The sequence below is a fragment of the Melanotaenia boesemani genome, chromosome 7 (assembly GCF_017639745.1).
Source record: "Melanotaenia boesemani isolate fMelBoe1 chromosome 7, fMelBoe1.pri, whole genome shotgun sequence".
In the NCBI taxonomy this organism is placed as follows: Eukaryota; Metazoa; Chordata; class Actinopteri; order Atheriniformes; family Melanotaeniidae; genus Melanotaenia; species Melanotaenia boesemani.
This window is the reverse complement of record NC_055688.1, coordinates 11185712-11202538: the sequence shown is the minus strand read 5'-3', so window position 1 is coordinate 11202538 and position 16827 is coordinate 11185712. Positions and strand designations below refer to the sequence as shown.

At 39.0% G+C, this 16827-nt stretch overlaps 1 protein-coding gene across 1 annotated transcript in view; it reads left to right on the top strand.

Annotated features, from left to right (window-relative positions):
- LOC121642711 (polycomb group RING finger protein 3) overlaps positions 1 to 16827 on the top strand; it is an 86201-nt gene that overhangs the window by 45123 nt on the left and 24251 nt on the right. The window contains exons 3-6 of the mRNA XM_041989571.1: positions 3939 to 4056; positions 8970 to 9066; positions 15786 to 15841; positions 16110 to 16217. Of these exons, the coding sequence (XP_041845505.1) occupies positions 3939 to 4056; positions 8970 to 9066; positions 15786 to 15841; positions 16110 to 16217 (379 nt within the window). The remainder of the gene's footprint in view (positions 1 to 3938; positions 4057 to 8969; positions 9067 to 15785; positions 15842 to 16109; positions 16218 to 16827) is intronic.

Below are 16827 nucleotides of genomic sequence, written 5' to 3'. Positions count from 1 at the left end.
ATGACAACAGCTAAACAGAGGGCAGTGTATGGATGTTGGGAGCTATATATAGAGTTAAGGGTATTTATATCAAGAGTATGCACATTAGTTCCACACATATCAACAATGGTGCTTTTGACAGCTGCTGACTTAAATTTCTGGGTTGATAAACAAGGTGGGCGTTCACAGATGAGCTGAGTTTCTGTGGCTTCCAGATTTTTATTAATGATGCTGTTTACAGAGTGAAACCACTGTTAGTCATACAGTTGTGCAAGACCAACTTATCTTGTGCTTTCTACATTGTTCTCATACACATTTTTCAAACCATGAATCAGCAGCTGAGCTTCTTGTTGCAGCCCGTTTGTCCTGAATTTCAAACTATGCTGGTACATGTCAAGGGCACTTGATGTTGCTTCACTATGCATAAAAAATCTGCAATGAGACGTTACTACCAGCAATTCATGACTCCTCTGCTTTCTTTTATGCGTGATGTCTCAGGTAGGTGTTAAATTAAATGGGATAGCTCTGTTAAAAGTTTAATATCAAACTGCAGCGAGTGCTTCAATAAGCTCTTAAAAGGTTTGGGGATGAAAACACAGCAGAAAACTGTTGACAGGAAAGTAGGAAGGGTAATGAAGTTGCTCCCTTAGTGCTGTTGAAGTATCATAGAAAACGGTGATGCTAAGCCGGCTGGCATGCACTTCTGCATTAGTACCAAGCATAATGTTTTTTGTTGTGATTATGAGTGCATCATTGCTGTTTAGTGCCATGCAGCGATTTAAATTTTGAAACACAATTAATCCCATGATTTTCTGCTATTAACTCCAATTAAAAGGGTAGTGCGCACTAAAATGTGTTGTTTGAGCTGTAAACAACATAGTATTACTTAATTATGATGAAAACCACAAATACTGTTTGTAGTTTTTAATTTTTTTAAATTTATTTGGATTTTGTGGGTCAAAAATGGCTGATAACTGCTCCTACTTGGTAAAACCAGGTTTTGTTTTTCTGTAAAGTAGAGCCGTACCTGAACCGCACTGGTGCTTCTCTACATCACAAGAAGATTTTAAAAACCTCACAGCCTCCTCCCTCCAGATGCAAGAGGCAGGTCTTCGCCTTGCAGCCATGGAAAACCACGCATATGAAGGGATGTAAACTTATATGGTGTAGATTTGCTAGTTAAAGACTTCTATTCTTTCACAGTTTCTGATGAAATATTCCTGCAATGGAACGGATTTGTGCTTTTGAGGGGTGTAAAAGTAACTCCGGACTTTATTTTTACCTGCTGATCCTCATCTTGTGATACAACAGCTCAAATCGTAGCAACGTACAGCGGCACTTCCTGCAGCTGCCACAACCTGCCGCGAGTCTCCACAGCTTTCCAGAGCTGCTGACAGGCCAGCGTAACAGCACCAACAGCTCAGTCTGATACAGTTCAGGATCACCTTGTTCTTGTGTAGCTGAGGAGATTCAGGAGGGGAAAAGTCTTCCAGCTCAACCTTCTAAAAACAGAAGGAATAGTAGCTGGTTGTGGATTTCCAGTCATCAGGTGTGTTTCTATACTGGAACAGACAAAAAGCAGGATTATAAGTTCTCATCTCTTCTGAATTGTGAAGGAAGTGATGTTTCAAGATAAAAAAATAAAACAATGACCTCAAACTAGTGCGAATATTCAGCTGATCTAAAATTATACATTTTCTCTTAAAAATCCCCTCTGACAAATAAGCAGTAGGAGATAATTACATTTCATCAGTGACAAGGTGATGACATTTAGCCTGTACAAAAGTTATTTAACAATTTAAAACTTAAAACCATAAAATAATAATAAAAAATAATCTGTAAAAATCATTTTGTGCCTTTTACGTTTTATTTATTTAGTGAAACAAGCACTGTAAGTAAGGATAGTTTTCATAGTGCTGCGGTGAGCCCTGCAGCAAACTACCCACAGATGCTTTCAGTGGCTGAGACACGGCTAACCCAAGCCAGCACCGTTCAATCTTGTGACCAGTGATTGGTCTGTATGTGTAGTAATATTAATAATATCTATTCTTATTTAAAGCACTTTTCAGGAAATCCAAGATCACTGCACAAAATCAACAAATCAAAGTAAAACAAAGCAGTTTGAATGCAGTAAAACTGTTAAAGCAGTGGAAATGCAGCAGTCAAACAGATGAATGGAAAAAGGGTCAAAGGTTGTAGATGACTTTGAACAGGTAGGTTGTCAGAAGAGAGCCAGTAAGCAATTAACACAATTTTTTTTTTTTTTTTTTTTAGAATTATTGTCAGCATTAAATAATTAATGTGTTAACGTGAGGCCTGGCATGTGCATTACATCATTTCTGGCCCTATTTGAGTTTTCCTCTGCACGGAGATAGTTTTCATTCCACTGTTGTGTAAATGCTGTTTTTTCCCCTCAAATACACAAAGGAAAAAGTTATGTGTTTATAGGCAGACAGTCCTGCAACTCCTCACTTGGATTTCCAGCCGACAGAGTGCACCTCCAGCACAAACGTGAAGCACATGCAGAAACAGTAAACAAAAGTCCAGACGTCTGCAGAGTTCTAGCTTTCAGTGCAGATTCTGGTGCAGCTTTGAGCCTTTTTAAATTATGGATGTCAGCTGTCTTCCTCTTGATTTCATTCACCAAACTTTATTTCACATCTGATCATGTGATTGTAGCTGCCTGTTGCACACTGGTTAATGTGTCCTTGAGGAACAAGATGTAGAAACACTTGAGCTGCTTTTTATCTTGTTGGTAAATAAAGTGGATAAACTGATTTATTTGGTTGCATTAGAGGTGATTTGATGGATATGGGACACAAAACTCAAACTCATGGTCTGACAAAAAGAATCTGTTACAGCATATTATCTAATAAGTGCAGCACAGCACCCCAGCTGATCCAATCCAGCACAAGTCCTGTCATCTGTCCTTATATGCTTTTTATGAAGCAAAGTGTGAAGAAAACAAATCAAATTCTTTTCCAAATTAGATTATCACTGTTCCTCTGGTTTTATTACCTGTTGCTCTCGTTTGGTGTCAGAGCCTCAGAGTAAAAATAAACCTGTTGGAGAGAAAAGTGTGATGGCTTTAGTTGGAGGTATTCAGTGTTTTATACCAGAATTTGATTCATTCAATGCAGGTTTCAGGAGAAATGATGCTTTCCATGTATTTTTTTTTCTTTTAGTATGTTTGTGTGGATGTGAGTCAGATACATGGCACAGATGTAAAGTGACATAAAGTGAATAAGCAGCATTAATGCTCAGTATGACCAAAGCTATAGGTTTTGGGTGTTGGGACACCATGGCCCTCATTTACCAACTGTATCTACAATCCTCTGAAACAGGATACTGTTTAAAAAAGTGAAACAAATGCTTCGGGGAGGAAGGAGTGCAGTCAGTGATTAAAAAAAGAGATCTCTGTCAGATTTCTTGTTAAATTGTCTCCTATCAAACTATAGAAAAAAGGAAAGTTTTTCGTCACACAGATGAGACATGACTGCAGCTGGAGGAGGACAGAACTCAACAGTCCTGTTGATTACAGAAATATTGACACTAAAAATATGTTTGTGGTTTTAGGTTTTCAGAAATGTGATGTGTTTAGTTTTGTTATCTTGATTTTTGTTTAATATAAATTCTGATCTTGTTATTTTCCACCTCAGGTTGATTGTATTTAATTAAAATGATAATCAGTGGAATAGTCTTCTGCATTAAAACATAAACTAAAACGATAATCTTTAAATCATCATCAGTACCACCAGTATATTTTACTGTTCCTCTCAGATACACATAAAATGGAATGATATAGATAGACCTTGTGTTATTAAGTGAAGTAATAAAAATGTTCATTTTAAGGCCTCACGGCCAACATCATGGTTGATGCCGCTTTACATTCAGTTACTGAATTTATTTTATTTCAATCTTTAATTCTGACTTTCTTTTTCTCCCTTTTTCTTCTGCAGAACCCCGACATGCTGACGAGGAAGATCAAGCTGTGTCACATCAACGCCCACATCACATGTCGCCTGTGTGAGGGCTACCTGATCGACGCCACCACCGTCACGGAGTGCTTACACACCTGTAGGTCCTTCCTCACGCTCTCTCCTCTTTCTTTCTTGTTGTCAGCTCTTTCTCTTTGTTTCCTTTGTTTTTCTGAACGCTCTGCTTGTTTTTTGTCTCGGGAAGGGTTTTCTGATAGTGATGAGTGATGCAGATGAGTTGTGTGCAGCTTTGTTTGTTTGTTTCTGCTCTTTCACTCATTGTGGTGTTTTATCTAAAAATAATAGAATCAGTGCCTTAAATGTCAGGTAATCACACACACACACACACACAGACACATGGGATCAGAGAGCATATAATCTGAACATTATTAGTCTCGTGAGAAGGGGAGATGATGATGTTTCTCATTCACACTGCGGAGCATCATTAGCTGGGTTCAGTACAGTATGGTAAGACCATCTGCTTCCTCCTGTAGTCATTATGTTAAGTGGTTAGGGCCTTGGCTATCACACACAATGACTCCCCCTGATTTAAAATCTGCTTCCATGAAAAATCTCCAGTAGATGGAGTGAATTTAAATGTAATGTTTTTACTTCTGTGTAACAATGACTGACAAGTAGGGGTTAAGTTGGAGATGGTAACTGTCTCAAATGCCATTCTCTGGCTTTATAGCAAAAAAAACTGCATCTGTATTAACAGAATAAATCCACTGAATTTAAATCAAAATGAGAAGTCAATATTGTTGTCTGTCATTTTCCATGTGGACAAACTCACCAGTGTCGCTTTGTTCTTTTTTCCTTCTATTCATGCACTGTTTCATGGCTGTTCTTGCATTATGTAACTTTAAAAATGTCTACAGATGCTATCAGCACTGGACAATCCTGATTGCTTTAACACTTAATTTAACTTTGTGACAAAGCAGGTCTTTCTCCACTACGTTTTCAGCTGTCAGGTAACCACAGAGGCTTCCCCCAAGTGGCAGCAAAATCTGCAACAGATATAAACGTGTGTTTGCGCATGTGAGGAGAACCAACTTTATGCTGAGATACTGAGACATAGAGAGCAGGTGGTCCCTGGGCCCAGGTTTGGGAAACACTGTTACCCAGCGATGAGTCTTTGGTCCTTCCTGTAAGGCTCCATGTCGGGCTGTGGTGTGGTCCGTCAGCTAAGATCATGGAGAGGTCAACACTTTGATTCTAGAAGTCCTGCAAGAAACTGCATATAACACTGTGGAAAAGTCTTGATCCACCCCTCAGCAACCGGGCTTGGTTGCAAACTTTTAAACTGATCTAGAACAACAGTTTAGCTTTCTGAAGGTCTTTCAAAGTTCCTCTTTGGACCTTGGCTGCTCTTTTACTCAGTTTCAGCCCCTTCCTTGGACCTGACTGTTGTTGCTTGTTAAGCCACTTAACACTGACCTATGAATCATTCAAGCTTTAAAAAAGTCTCCAAAGTCAGGGATGAATTAGTTTTATTTAACATAATGAAAACTTGGCGAAGAACCAATTTGAAATTGTATATTTAGTCACATTGTTATTAAGAGCCTATAGAAAGGCTCATAATTTCTTTTCATTCTTCACCCGAATCTATGGAAAATGCCAAATATAACGTTGTTTAACATAAAATAGCACCAGTAAGATTAAACTTGGCAGATGTCAGCATGATATGTAGGGCATCCTTAAAAAAAGAAAGTTGGACAAGTGGAGGACTGAAGAAGTGTCAGGGCTAAAAAAAAAAAAGCTACTGCAGATGAGCAGGATTATAATGTCCTTAAGAAATAGGAACAAATCCACCGAAGAGGTTAGAGATATATCTGGACCTTCATCTGATCTATTTGCTGTTTCCTGAGGTCTCATCAGAAATGGTCTCCATGGAAGGGTGGATGTCAGTAAGTCACTCTTAAGGAAAGGAAACTGGTAGAAAGGGCTGAGATATGGCAAATGAAAGACGGACTGGACTGAAAATCAGTGGCAACAGGTCTGATGGAGGGATGAATTCCCCCCAGAACCAACAACATATTGAAGCAGTGTGGTATCTTGTTAGAGAACAGAGCAAAAAAACAGCCAACATCCGAAGGAGAGCTTTGGAAAGTCCTTTAAGAAGTCTGGAGGACTATTACTGAAGACTACTTAAAGAAGCTTTAAGCTTGTTCAAGAGGGTTCAGACTGTGTTGAAGAATAAAGCCGTTCAGAACAAATATTGACCTACTAACTCATTAAAATTGTACAGACTTATGCCTCTTTTTCTGCTGCTGTACCTCTATCAGTCTATCGGTCACGTAAACGTGTTCATTAAAATTCCCATGAAGCAGCTAGCCAGCTGCTGTTCTGTTCGTAGTGTCCTGTGACTGTACATGAAAGTGGCTGTAACCACCAGGACGTCACTGATTGCATTCTGCTCCCTCCAGCTTGGTCTTCATGTAGACAAGGGTGACCATAATTGGCCAAAAGTTAGAGTCAGAGGGTGGTCCTTGTATGTTTGTGATGATTCTTTTTGGTGTTTAGTTAATAAAAAGTTGCTATTTGGGACAAAAAATAGCTTAGGAGTACTTCTTAAAAGATTGTTTTGGGTATGAATTGATGGAGATCAGTTGCTCTGGTCGGCTGCTTTGTGGTGAAACTGTACTGATTAATTTGTTAAAAGCGGCAGAATAAACCTTTAAAATCAAGATTTAAAGGGGTCAGGTATTAACATTTTTGAATAAGTGGTATGCCAGAAGCACCAACTGGGAGCTTTGTCACCAGAATGCTCTTTTCCTCATTGCTGTTGTAAAATAAGTTAAGAGCCAAGCTTCCTCTTAGTTTACTCAACCATGTAGCCGGATACCTCTGGTATAATCGCTGAGCCTTCCCGAGATCTCGCATACTGCATTGTTGCTCTGTAGTCTTAGGCCTCTTTCTCCCTTTATGGACGAGGCCTGCTGCATTTTAGTGTGTTGCTTTTTATTGCTTGTTGTGGTGAGAAGAAAGGAACACAACCTTTTATTAGATGTTTTGAGGTTACTGAGTTTAGAAAGCCTTGGCCTGTTTACCCCATCTGTAAACTTAAGTGCCCTTTAATGCCCACATGAGATCTGGGTGAGTCAGTCGAGGGTACAGCCAGCGTTACTTTCACCAGGCTGATAATTGTCCTCAAGAATGAACTTCTCTGTGGGGTTTTAGCTGGCGGCTGCTCACTGTTTTTGAGGGGCGTTCAGTATGACTCATTTGGGTTTCTAATGAGAATAATCAAGATAGATGTAGACAGTCTCTGGTTCTCATAGACCAAACTGAAGGGAAAGCTTTGTTTCAAGTGAGAAAACTTTTATTCCTAACAGTAAAGCTGATAAATACACTACATTGTTTTAGATACACAAAATCAAATCATAAATGTTTCTATCCTCAATCATAAAGAGCAAAGCAAAGGAAATCTTGGATGATTGAAGGTAATATGAACTCAGTGCTTTAGTACCTCACCTCCCCACTAGAGGGAGCTCATGTATCGCAGATGGGAGCAGGTCTGCCCACTTCAAACATCAGAGTCCAGACGTGACTCTTTGATTCTCTCTCTCAGATTGAGAAGGGGCTCCACCATTGGAGAGTCGAGACAAAGAGATTCACATCACGTCACCATTGCAGCTGTTCTCACAGACTGAGCTCCCATGCAATAAAACTGTCAGGTAGATGGATTTCATGGCAAATCGGCTGCAGTAAATTACACTGCAGGGTTATACACTACATGTATTGTGCAAATGAAGGGGTCCGTAGGTAAAAGATAACTTCTGAAATATTGGTGTCTTTTATAGGAGTTGGCATTTGATTCAGAATGTGTGTTGAGTATGCATCAAGAGATGAACCAGAGGAGTGTCTTCACAAAGCAGACAGCTGAACCACATTTGAACTGGCAATTTGTTACTAGTATCACTGGCAGCGTATCAAAAGGAAACATTTATTCCCATCTTTTTTCAGATGCACCTACAAAAAAAGCTAAATATCACACAGTTTAAGAGACATAATGTAGTGTTTTTGGATAAATGTGATTCCCAAAGAGCTATTAGCACTTGTACAGTTTAAGAAAGCTAGACAAGTGGAAGATGAAAGTGCATGGCTTGAAAAAATTAAGTTATAATTAATTATATTAACAATCTAGTATTTTAATGGGAATGGGAACAAATCAGGCAAAGACCTGAGAGATGCATCTGGACCTTTAGCTTTATCAGAAATGGTAAGGTGGATGTCAAGAAGCCTTTCTTGATTGAGGTATCCTAAAAGATACAATAACTAGACTGAAATTCAGTGGCAACAGGCTCTAGTGACCTCAGCTTTATTGAAGCAGTGTGTGATAATCTTCTCGGAGAACAGAGCAAAAAGCAGCCAACAGCGCCTCAGTCATTCCTGAAGAAAACTTAAAGGAATTACAAGAAAACTTGTCACAGGGGGTTCATTTTTTAAAATACTTAAATACATATGTGTACTTATTTCCTATTTTCTTGGAGATAGATACTGTATTAAAGGCAGACTTGAGAACTTTGCATAGTACTAGAAAATCAGGTCATGAAAATGAACTAATCAGTGCTCTCTAGTGGACAAAATCGGTACTGTTTCTAGATTACCTCAAATGTATGTTTTACATTATGCTTCTCGCTTGCTTATTTTACATTAGAAAACACTGCACTTGTATATCACATTATTTAGCTAAGAAGTAAAGTTTGCCTTCTCTAAAGGAAGATGAAACACTGACTAATTAGAGCATCAAATGATTAGTGACGATCACCCTTGTAGCCACAGTTCATTCATTAAAATGTACTGCTTTACAGTGAATTTAAAACAAAATCACACAACAAATACAGGAGCAAAGGATTGATGCTGAGAGAAAACAAATTGTGTGATGACACTAAAAGTCTATAAAAAAGCTTCCGGTTCAAAAGATTCCACAAAACAGAGCCTGAGATGGAAAATCTGCATTTTAGATGTGTACATTTAAAGTAACCATTTGCCTGCTGTGTGTGTCTGCAGTCTGCAGAAGCTGCCTTGTGAAGTATCTGGAGGAGAACAACACGTGCCCCACGTGTAGGATTGTTATTCATCAGAGTCATCCACTGCAGTACATCGGGTGAGTGAGAGACCTTCACAGAAATGCACACACACTGACTAAAATCAGCACCATGTTGCCACTAAACAATGAAACACAAAGGACCACAGAGCAGATGGCTTTTTTTTCCATTTTATCTCTGCTCTCCTGCAGGAAGCATCACAGCCTGAGCTGCTGAGGTGGTCTGGTGTTTACCTAATAAATGACACTCGTAACCTGAGCTCATTCACTACACTATTACACAGTACAATGCTGTACACTCAGCAGAATACAGTGGTGGAACAGTAGAGCAACTATTACATGGGCTGTTTCCTGGAGGGCTGAGTGAGTGTAGATTTGCATGTTAATCAACACTAATGTAATTGCACTGATTAGTTTTAGCTGCAGTCTGTGGCTGGAATGAGAAGTAGCTTGTTGTCTGCACATATCAGTGACGATGATCATACATGTGTATGGTGTGGTGTTCAAAATGGATCCTTCTGGTAGTTTTAAGAAGCAGGTGTTTTATTCAAGAAGTGGATGTTAGCTTTTTTTCTGTTTCCATTTTAATACTGATGACCAAACACACGTTGACTTCAGTAATTCTCGTGAAAGTTTATCAGATTCTAAGCTTTGCTGGTGACATAAAATATTACATATCTATGTGAATGTTTTTGTTTGCTGGAGCAAGCCCAGCTTTTGAGTCTTGGTGGAAACAAAACAGCTGGTGAAGCATCTTCAGCCTCTGTGATGTGAAGTATTTCACGTGAAACTGAATATGTGGAACAACAAACTGTAGCAAGATAATAATTACAAACCTGGATCTAAAGCTTCATGTTTTTCTCAACAAACTATAATCCTTTATTTATAGATATATATTGCAAATGTAAATCCGTATGATGGGATACAGGTTGGGATACAGCCGCTGCTTCCAAAGCAGGACGGATATGTCATGTTAGATGCTATGCAGGCTTTAATTCTTTTTGTTTTAAGTTGTTCTTTTTTTGTTTTCTAAAAATTTGGTTTTCTTTAGACCTTCAGTATGCTGGTTGTCTCAGAACATGAGCACACAGATGGTACAGATGTATTTTAGAGCAGTTTGTATCAGACAGGGTGGGCCGCATGACTGAGAACAACAAAATGTTGTTTCCTTCATTGATTTTAATTAAGTAGAAATAAGCAGCACTTCAGACTCTTACACTTGAACAGGCTTTAGAGTAACCAGTCTGTTTTAGATCATCATTTTCCTCCATTTGGATAAAAAAAATTTCCCTCTCTGTTTTGTGTATATATATATATATATATATATATATATATAGATTTTTTTTTTCTTAAGGTGGGTTATAATTTCAATAAATTATTCATTATCATACAATTACCAATATAAAAGAATCCTATACTGTTAGTTAATAGTAATTTATTAATTCATTAAACCATAGTAGAGAATAAAAGCTATTTATTGACTATGTTAAGAAGGACATATGTATTTTATTTCATGAATATTTTTTGTATTTTCTTTAAGATTTGTATCATTTTAAATCTTTGTTTGGTAGTGGATTGAGTAACTTTGCATCTAATTCTGTTCTGATTTTAATATTTTGATTTGTTGTTGTTGTTTTGCTTTATTATTGACCTTGTTTTAATCTTTCCAGAAAGCAGCAGATGAAAAATAGATGAAAAATTTTCCTGTCCCTGATAAACATGATAATAATATTAAACATAAGTAGATGAAGTCATTAAAAGGACTTAAAGTCCACTTACCACTCGGGTAAGTGGACTGAGCTGGTTCCAGTGCTGGTTCGGAGCCAGAGCCTGCCTAAGCACCGGTTATTTGACTTTCCACTGCCCAGGCACCGTCTCCTGGCTCTCAAAGCTGGCTTCAACTCTTTGCTGGGCCAGTTCTAAGAACCGCTCCACACAGGTTGCGTCAATTTCATCCAGCAGTTTAAAGATAGATGAATGAAGATGAAGACGATGATGCAGCCAGGACCACGGTTATCTCACACAGACTTGTCATCATTGTTGCTTTGTGCCTCCATAGTTTAGTTTCTGGTTTGTTGTGCTGTCATATAGGGATTTGAGAGATTTTGTGTTTTTTAGATGTGGTTGTGTTCACTGTCTGTGAATTTGCCCTTGTGTTATTTTTTGCCTCGGGGTCTCCTTTGACTTTGACATTGTTCGAACAGTCAAGGTTGTGTGCTTCACAATAGTTGTGGCTTTCTAGTCGCCTCCAGGGACATTTGGTTGGACACATTTCTGAATAAGCTCTATTTGAATCAATTCTTATGTTTTATTCACTGGAGTAGTTTTACATTCCTCTCACTGTTATTGGACGTTCTGTCTGACTGCTTAAATTCTCCTCTTGTGAGGGATTGTGTTGTTGATTCCTCTCTAAGCGCTCATGCATTAATGTCTGATCAATGGGAGTGAAAATTTCCAGCAGTTTAGTCATTGCTGTGTAAACCGAGCTTCTGCAGAGTCACGAGCTTTTTTGCACAGCTGTTTTTTTTGCCTCATTGTTTGTAGGAAATCGGAGTTGATGCGAACAATCACAAGTGATTTGAAGGCAAAACGTTCCAGCAGATGACAGACAAACTCCATCTGCTCATCAGGAAGATTGATCAAAGCCGATGCCGCAGACTGATTTCAGAATCACACTTGGATGTCTCCTCACAGGGAATTAGCTCGTTTTAAAATACTTTAACTTTTCTGTTTGCATGTAAACATCATTCTGGAGCTCAGAGGAGGAAATTATCTGTTGATGTTTGTCTTTGATATTTGTTCTTCACAATACAGTACACAAAAATGAAAGTATTTATCTTTCTTTCTCTCTTTTTCTCTTTTTTGTTGTTAGAACATATGCAGTTGAATTTTCATGTACAAGTTAATGTGACTTTCTTGCAATAAGCCCTACTTATGAACCACAATATTAAGCTTGGTGTCGCTGGTTTGATTTACACCGATCAACCTAAAAATACTGACTGCTGGCCTAAATTTATGTCTCTGTGTTCCTGTCAAACTACCCGTAAATGTGCGAAGTGCTACGGACCCTTAAAGGTCAGCTGTAGGACGTGGCATCAGTCAGCAGTGGAGGTGGGGTCTCCATTGTTTCCCATAGACCAGGTTGCAGTTATTGGTGCTCCCCTGCACTGGTTTCAGGTGTTGGGGTGGTCGGTGTATGCCAGGGGTGCCCAAGTCCGGTCCTCGAGATCTACCATCCCGCAACTTTTAGATGCAACCCTTCTCTAACACACCTGAATCAAATGACTGGCTCGTTACCAGGCCTCTGCAGAGCTGAATGACATGCAGATGACATCTGATTCAAGCGTGTTGGAGAAGGGTTGCATCTAAAAGTTGCAGGATGGTAGATCTTGAGGATCAAACTTGGGCACAACTGGTGTATGCAAAAGTGTGCGCAATGGCCGCCGTTAAACACACACTTTCTGAGCTGCCACATTAAATACACACCTGTGTGTTTATCTATTGTTCTTCAGTCACCTGCTGAGACTTTTTTAAAGCTACAAGAAGCAATTGAAATTATTTAGTTCTTTAAGAGAAGAATGTGCATATATTTTATGTTGCACACTGCTGAACAAAGTCAGGATTATCTTCTAAACCATAACTGTGGCTTGGGGATAATGAATTAACAAAATATCCATTTTACCTTCAGAGGGCTGTTTATCTGCATAGAAACACATTTGGGTGATAAATTGCTAACAAAAATGAAGTGTAAACTAACCTTAATTTAGGTAAACTTCAGCTGTACCAGTTGTACAGTGAATGCAGCATGTAATGCACTTCTATATATAGTTCTTCATGAACACTGACAAATGTCATGTTTTAACACATTTAACATCTTATGACCACTGAAGTTGTCATAATTAGTGAATTATTTTCTAAAATCTAAGCCTTAAAAAAAAGAAAAAAAAAATTCTCATTTGTTGCCCCCCCCCTTTTCCTGATGAGTGCCCCTGCCTGACCCCTCATCAAAGCTTTTCTAGACCCACCCCTGCATATAAATCTTTTCTATTACCTGTCAATCACCTGGTTAGAGAAGGGTCCTGCTCCGATTTAACGTCATAATTTCCCTTCACCACATTCATGGCTGCTAAAAGGTAAACTGGTTTCATTGTTTCATTTGCTGTTTCACTGTCATTAGAAATCTATACCTGATCCGTCTGGCTGTATTATAACCAGCAGATTTCACAGCTGTGGCTCCTGCAAACCTCAGCTAATGATGCACAGCACAGAGGCAGAGAGCGACTAGAGCAGCAACGTTTGCACAAAACTTCGCAAAGTAAAAAAGAAAAAATGAACAGTGGAAAAAGTCTGGGTGTTGGACCCTCTCACCATGAAAAGTGTGGGTGTCAAAACACACACATCCCCCATGGGTGCGACGCCCCTGTATGGGCATATAGCCTACCATAGCATATCTCAGCTATAACTGCATTTCATCTTAATCGCACTGTTTGCTGTGTTACCAGTGTTATACACTGACTCAGGGTGCGGGATGTTTAATATTAATAACATTTAGTTCATAAGGCTAACGTTACCTTTTCTGAGTTAGTCATTTTTGGACATCATACTTACCTTGGGTAAACTCCAAATGCCGTTAATGGTCTTCTCTGTGTCAAATATTCCTCTGTTTCGGGTTTTCTTTTTATAGGCCTCGTGTAATGTGCTTGGAGAGAAGGAGAGGGCGAATCAGCTGTCAGTGTGTGTGCATGAATCACTGATGCACGGGTTGATCCACATTAACCGGTTGCGAGTCACCAATAAAGCTAATAAAGATGTTTCTTAAAATATTCAGATTTTATGCATGAGACAACGTCAATGAGGAACGGGGTGGAATCTGTGGCACCGTTTATTCTGTGGTGCTGCACCTCACATTGGGCTATGTGTGGGGAAACCCTGGTCCACGTTGGTCAGATGGATCCTGAAAAATCCTAAATGTACTCAGATCAGGAGAATTAGATTCTTAAATGATTGTTGCAGTTTGTAAGGGTGTATTATCCTGCAGAAAGAGGTCATTGTCATCAGGAGTATAGAGTATAGTTAGTCAGAAACTATGTTTAGGTAGTTTTATTGTGCCGAAGTAGCAGTGATGTGATTGATGGGACCCAGACTTTTCCAGCTGAACATTTCCCGGAACGTCGGCACCCCTGCTGGTTTGCCATATTTCCTTTAGTACACCCTGGTGTTGTCTGCTGAAACATCAAAATGTAAAAGTAAACATTCATCCAGCCAAGCAGCTTTCTGCTTTTGCTCTGAGGTCCAGTTTTGATGTTCACTTGCCTCTTGAAGGCACTTTCTGTGGATGCATAAAGTCAGCCTGATCAGTCTGTGGCACACGGCCCCAAATGCAAATGTTTTTCTAGCAGTTTTAGCTACATTAACTACTCAGTTCAAGAACACAGGCCAGCCCTTGCTCTCCGCATGGATCGGTGAGCCATGACTGTCCAAAGCTACAACACAAGTTCACCTGTTTAAATTTCTTTGGGATGCTGTGGGATGCTGTGGTTCAGCGAATCAGTCCTAATTTAGCCTTTGTGAAAGTCACTCAAATCTTTGTGGTTGCTCGTATTTATTTCAGCTTTTGGCAACTAAAAGACAGAATATTCTCTTGCTTCCTAATATATCCCACTAAGTGCCACTGTAACAAGCTATTTCATGTAATGGCTTATTTTTTAAAGTTATTTGGGACTTGGTACTTTAACTGCTGCGCTTATATCAATAAAATGGCTTTCTGGCTCGTGTCTCTTTTCTCATGTTAGACTGGGTGCTAAATGAATTTTCTTTTTTTGTGGGCTGTTTGGTATGTAAGGTTATTAGAGGCTGAAAATTTCAGTGTGAAATATTTATCCAAAAGATGTGTGTAACTGTGCTCATTAAATGTACACCAAAATATTCATTTTATCCTATCTTCAATAAATAAAAGTAAGCGTAGCAGTTGCAGGCCGGCAGCGATTATCTGATACTGAGTTTGTCCAGTAGGGGTCAGTGTTTCACTGTTTTTATGTCCAGAACCCAGCAGCACCTCAGAGGACAGCAGGGCAGACAAAAGTGCCATGCTTGCTGGGATTATTTATTTATTTTCATCCCTTCATAACACTGCAGCAAACTCAACACATCGCATCTCTTTGCTGGCTGTCAGGGCTGGGTGTCAAAACGCAGCGTCATGGTGATGGTAGACCTGAGCCACCCCCACTGTGCAGCCATGTCACCAGCACACGGAAAGGCTACTCAGCACCATAACTGACATGAGCATATGCTGCACACTAGCCTCTGAGAGTGTCAATTGGAATTTTTCTTTTTCTTTTTTCTTTTTTTTTTGTTACAACACATTTGACATTTTTCCACAAATGTCATCCTGAGATTTGCAGCTTTTTATCATGCCAGGTTTTCACACTGAAGCAGGAGAAGTGTGGGCTTTTGGCACATGTTGCATAAATCAACAGGTTCTAACTAGTTCAGCCAAACGGTTATTGTTCCTTCTAGTGTTGCTGCACTTCAAAGGTGAAGTGCAATTATTTTTTTTTTTTTTTTTTTCAAATAAAGCAGAGATTCAGATGGAATGTTTTAAGTGGAAACAGCATTCTGCAGCTTTAGTGTTTTTTTCTTTTTTCTCTTGTTTATGATCTCAGACAAATCCTACAGCTACTTGGACACCAGTGCAGATCAAACATGTTTAAGATACTTGTTTAATATTTTGAGATGTAAACTTCAACCACCCTAATTAATTAATTTCATGCTCTTTTCAGCCATGACAGAACAATGCAAGATATTGTCTACAAGCTCGTACCGGGACTTCAAGAGGGTGAGTATCATCCTCTTATTATCATAGACCTGTTCAATAACCTTCATATTTTTAGTTTTAACTGTGCCAGACTGATGGTCTTTATCGCATCTGCATGTGCTGACAGATTGCTAGAAAATTTATTAATTTTAATGACTTTCTTTTTTTTAGCTTTATGTTGGGATTCAGAGGGTTTAATGAAGCAGCCTTCAGCGCACACACTTAATCAAATGCTTTACTAAACGCTCTTAAAAAACACATTTTATTTATTTATTTTCTTCTGGTACAGTGGAGATAAAGAAGCAGAGGGAGTTCTATCAAAAGTTGGGCATGGAGGTGCCCGGGGACATTAAAGGAGAGCTGTGCAACATGAAGACTCATCTAGACCAGCGCAATGGTATCAACACCCATCACACACCCTCCCACTGTTTTTATAATCAGACAGAAATCTTGTAGAATACTTCTTTGGTTCAATCCTCACATCACAAATCACAAGTTAACTCATGTTCTTGTTGCTGTTTGGTTCTGAACTTCACTCATTGACCTGCCATGTTTACCTGACGGAGGCACACACACTGGGGGACTAAAGCATGTCAGAAGGTGGTGTTTAGCTTTATTAGATGACTTGTGTTATGTGTTGTTGGTCTCCAAATAACAGAAGGGTCAACTCTGCTGGTGTGATGAAACAACCTGATAAAACACACCAGTGTTTCTCAAGGAAGCAGAGGACAAACTACCATTGCGCACATGGTAGTTTAGTTTTATTTAAAGTCAAAGATTTATTTTATTTTTTTACAGTTCATATTTAAATCATTTGAAGGTATTTAAAATAGGAGTGTTTCATCTACAGTGTCAGCCTTCTTACACTGAAAAACATAATGTTGGTAAAGTTTATGCATCTTTACACGACACAACTGAGTTCAGTAAACTCTACCTAGCTGAATTTAATTATTGTTTACTCCAAATATGACCTAATTCTAGTGAAGGGGATCAGAAAATGCTGTTTA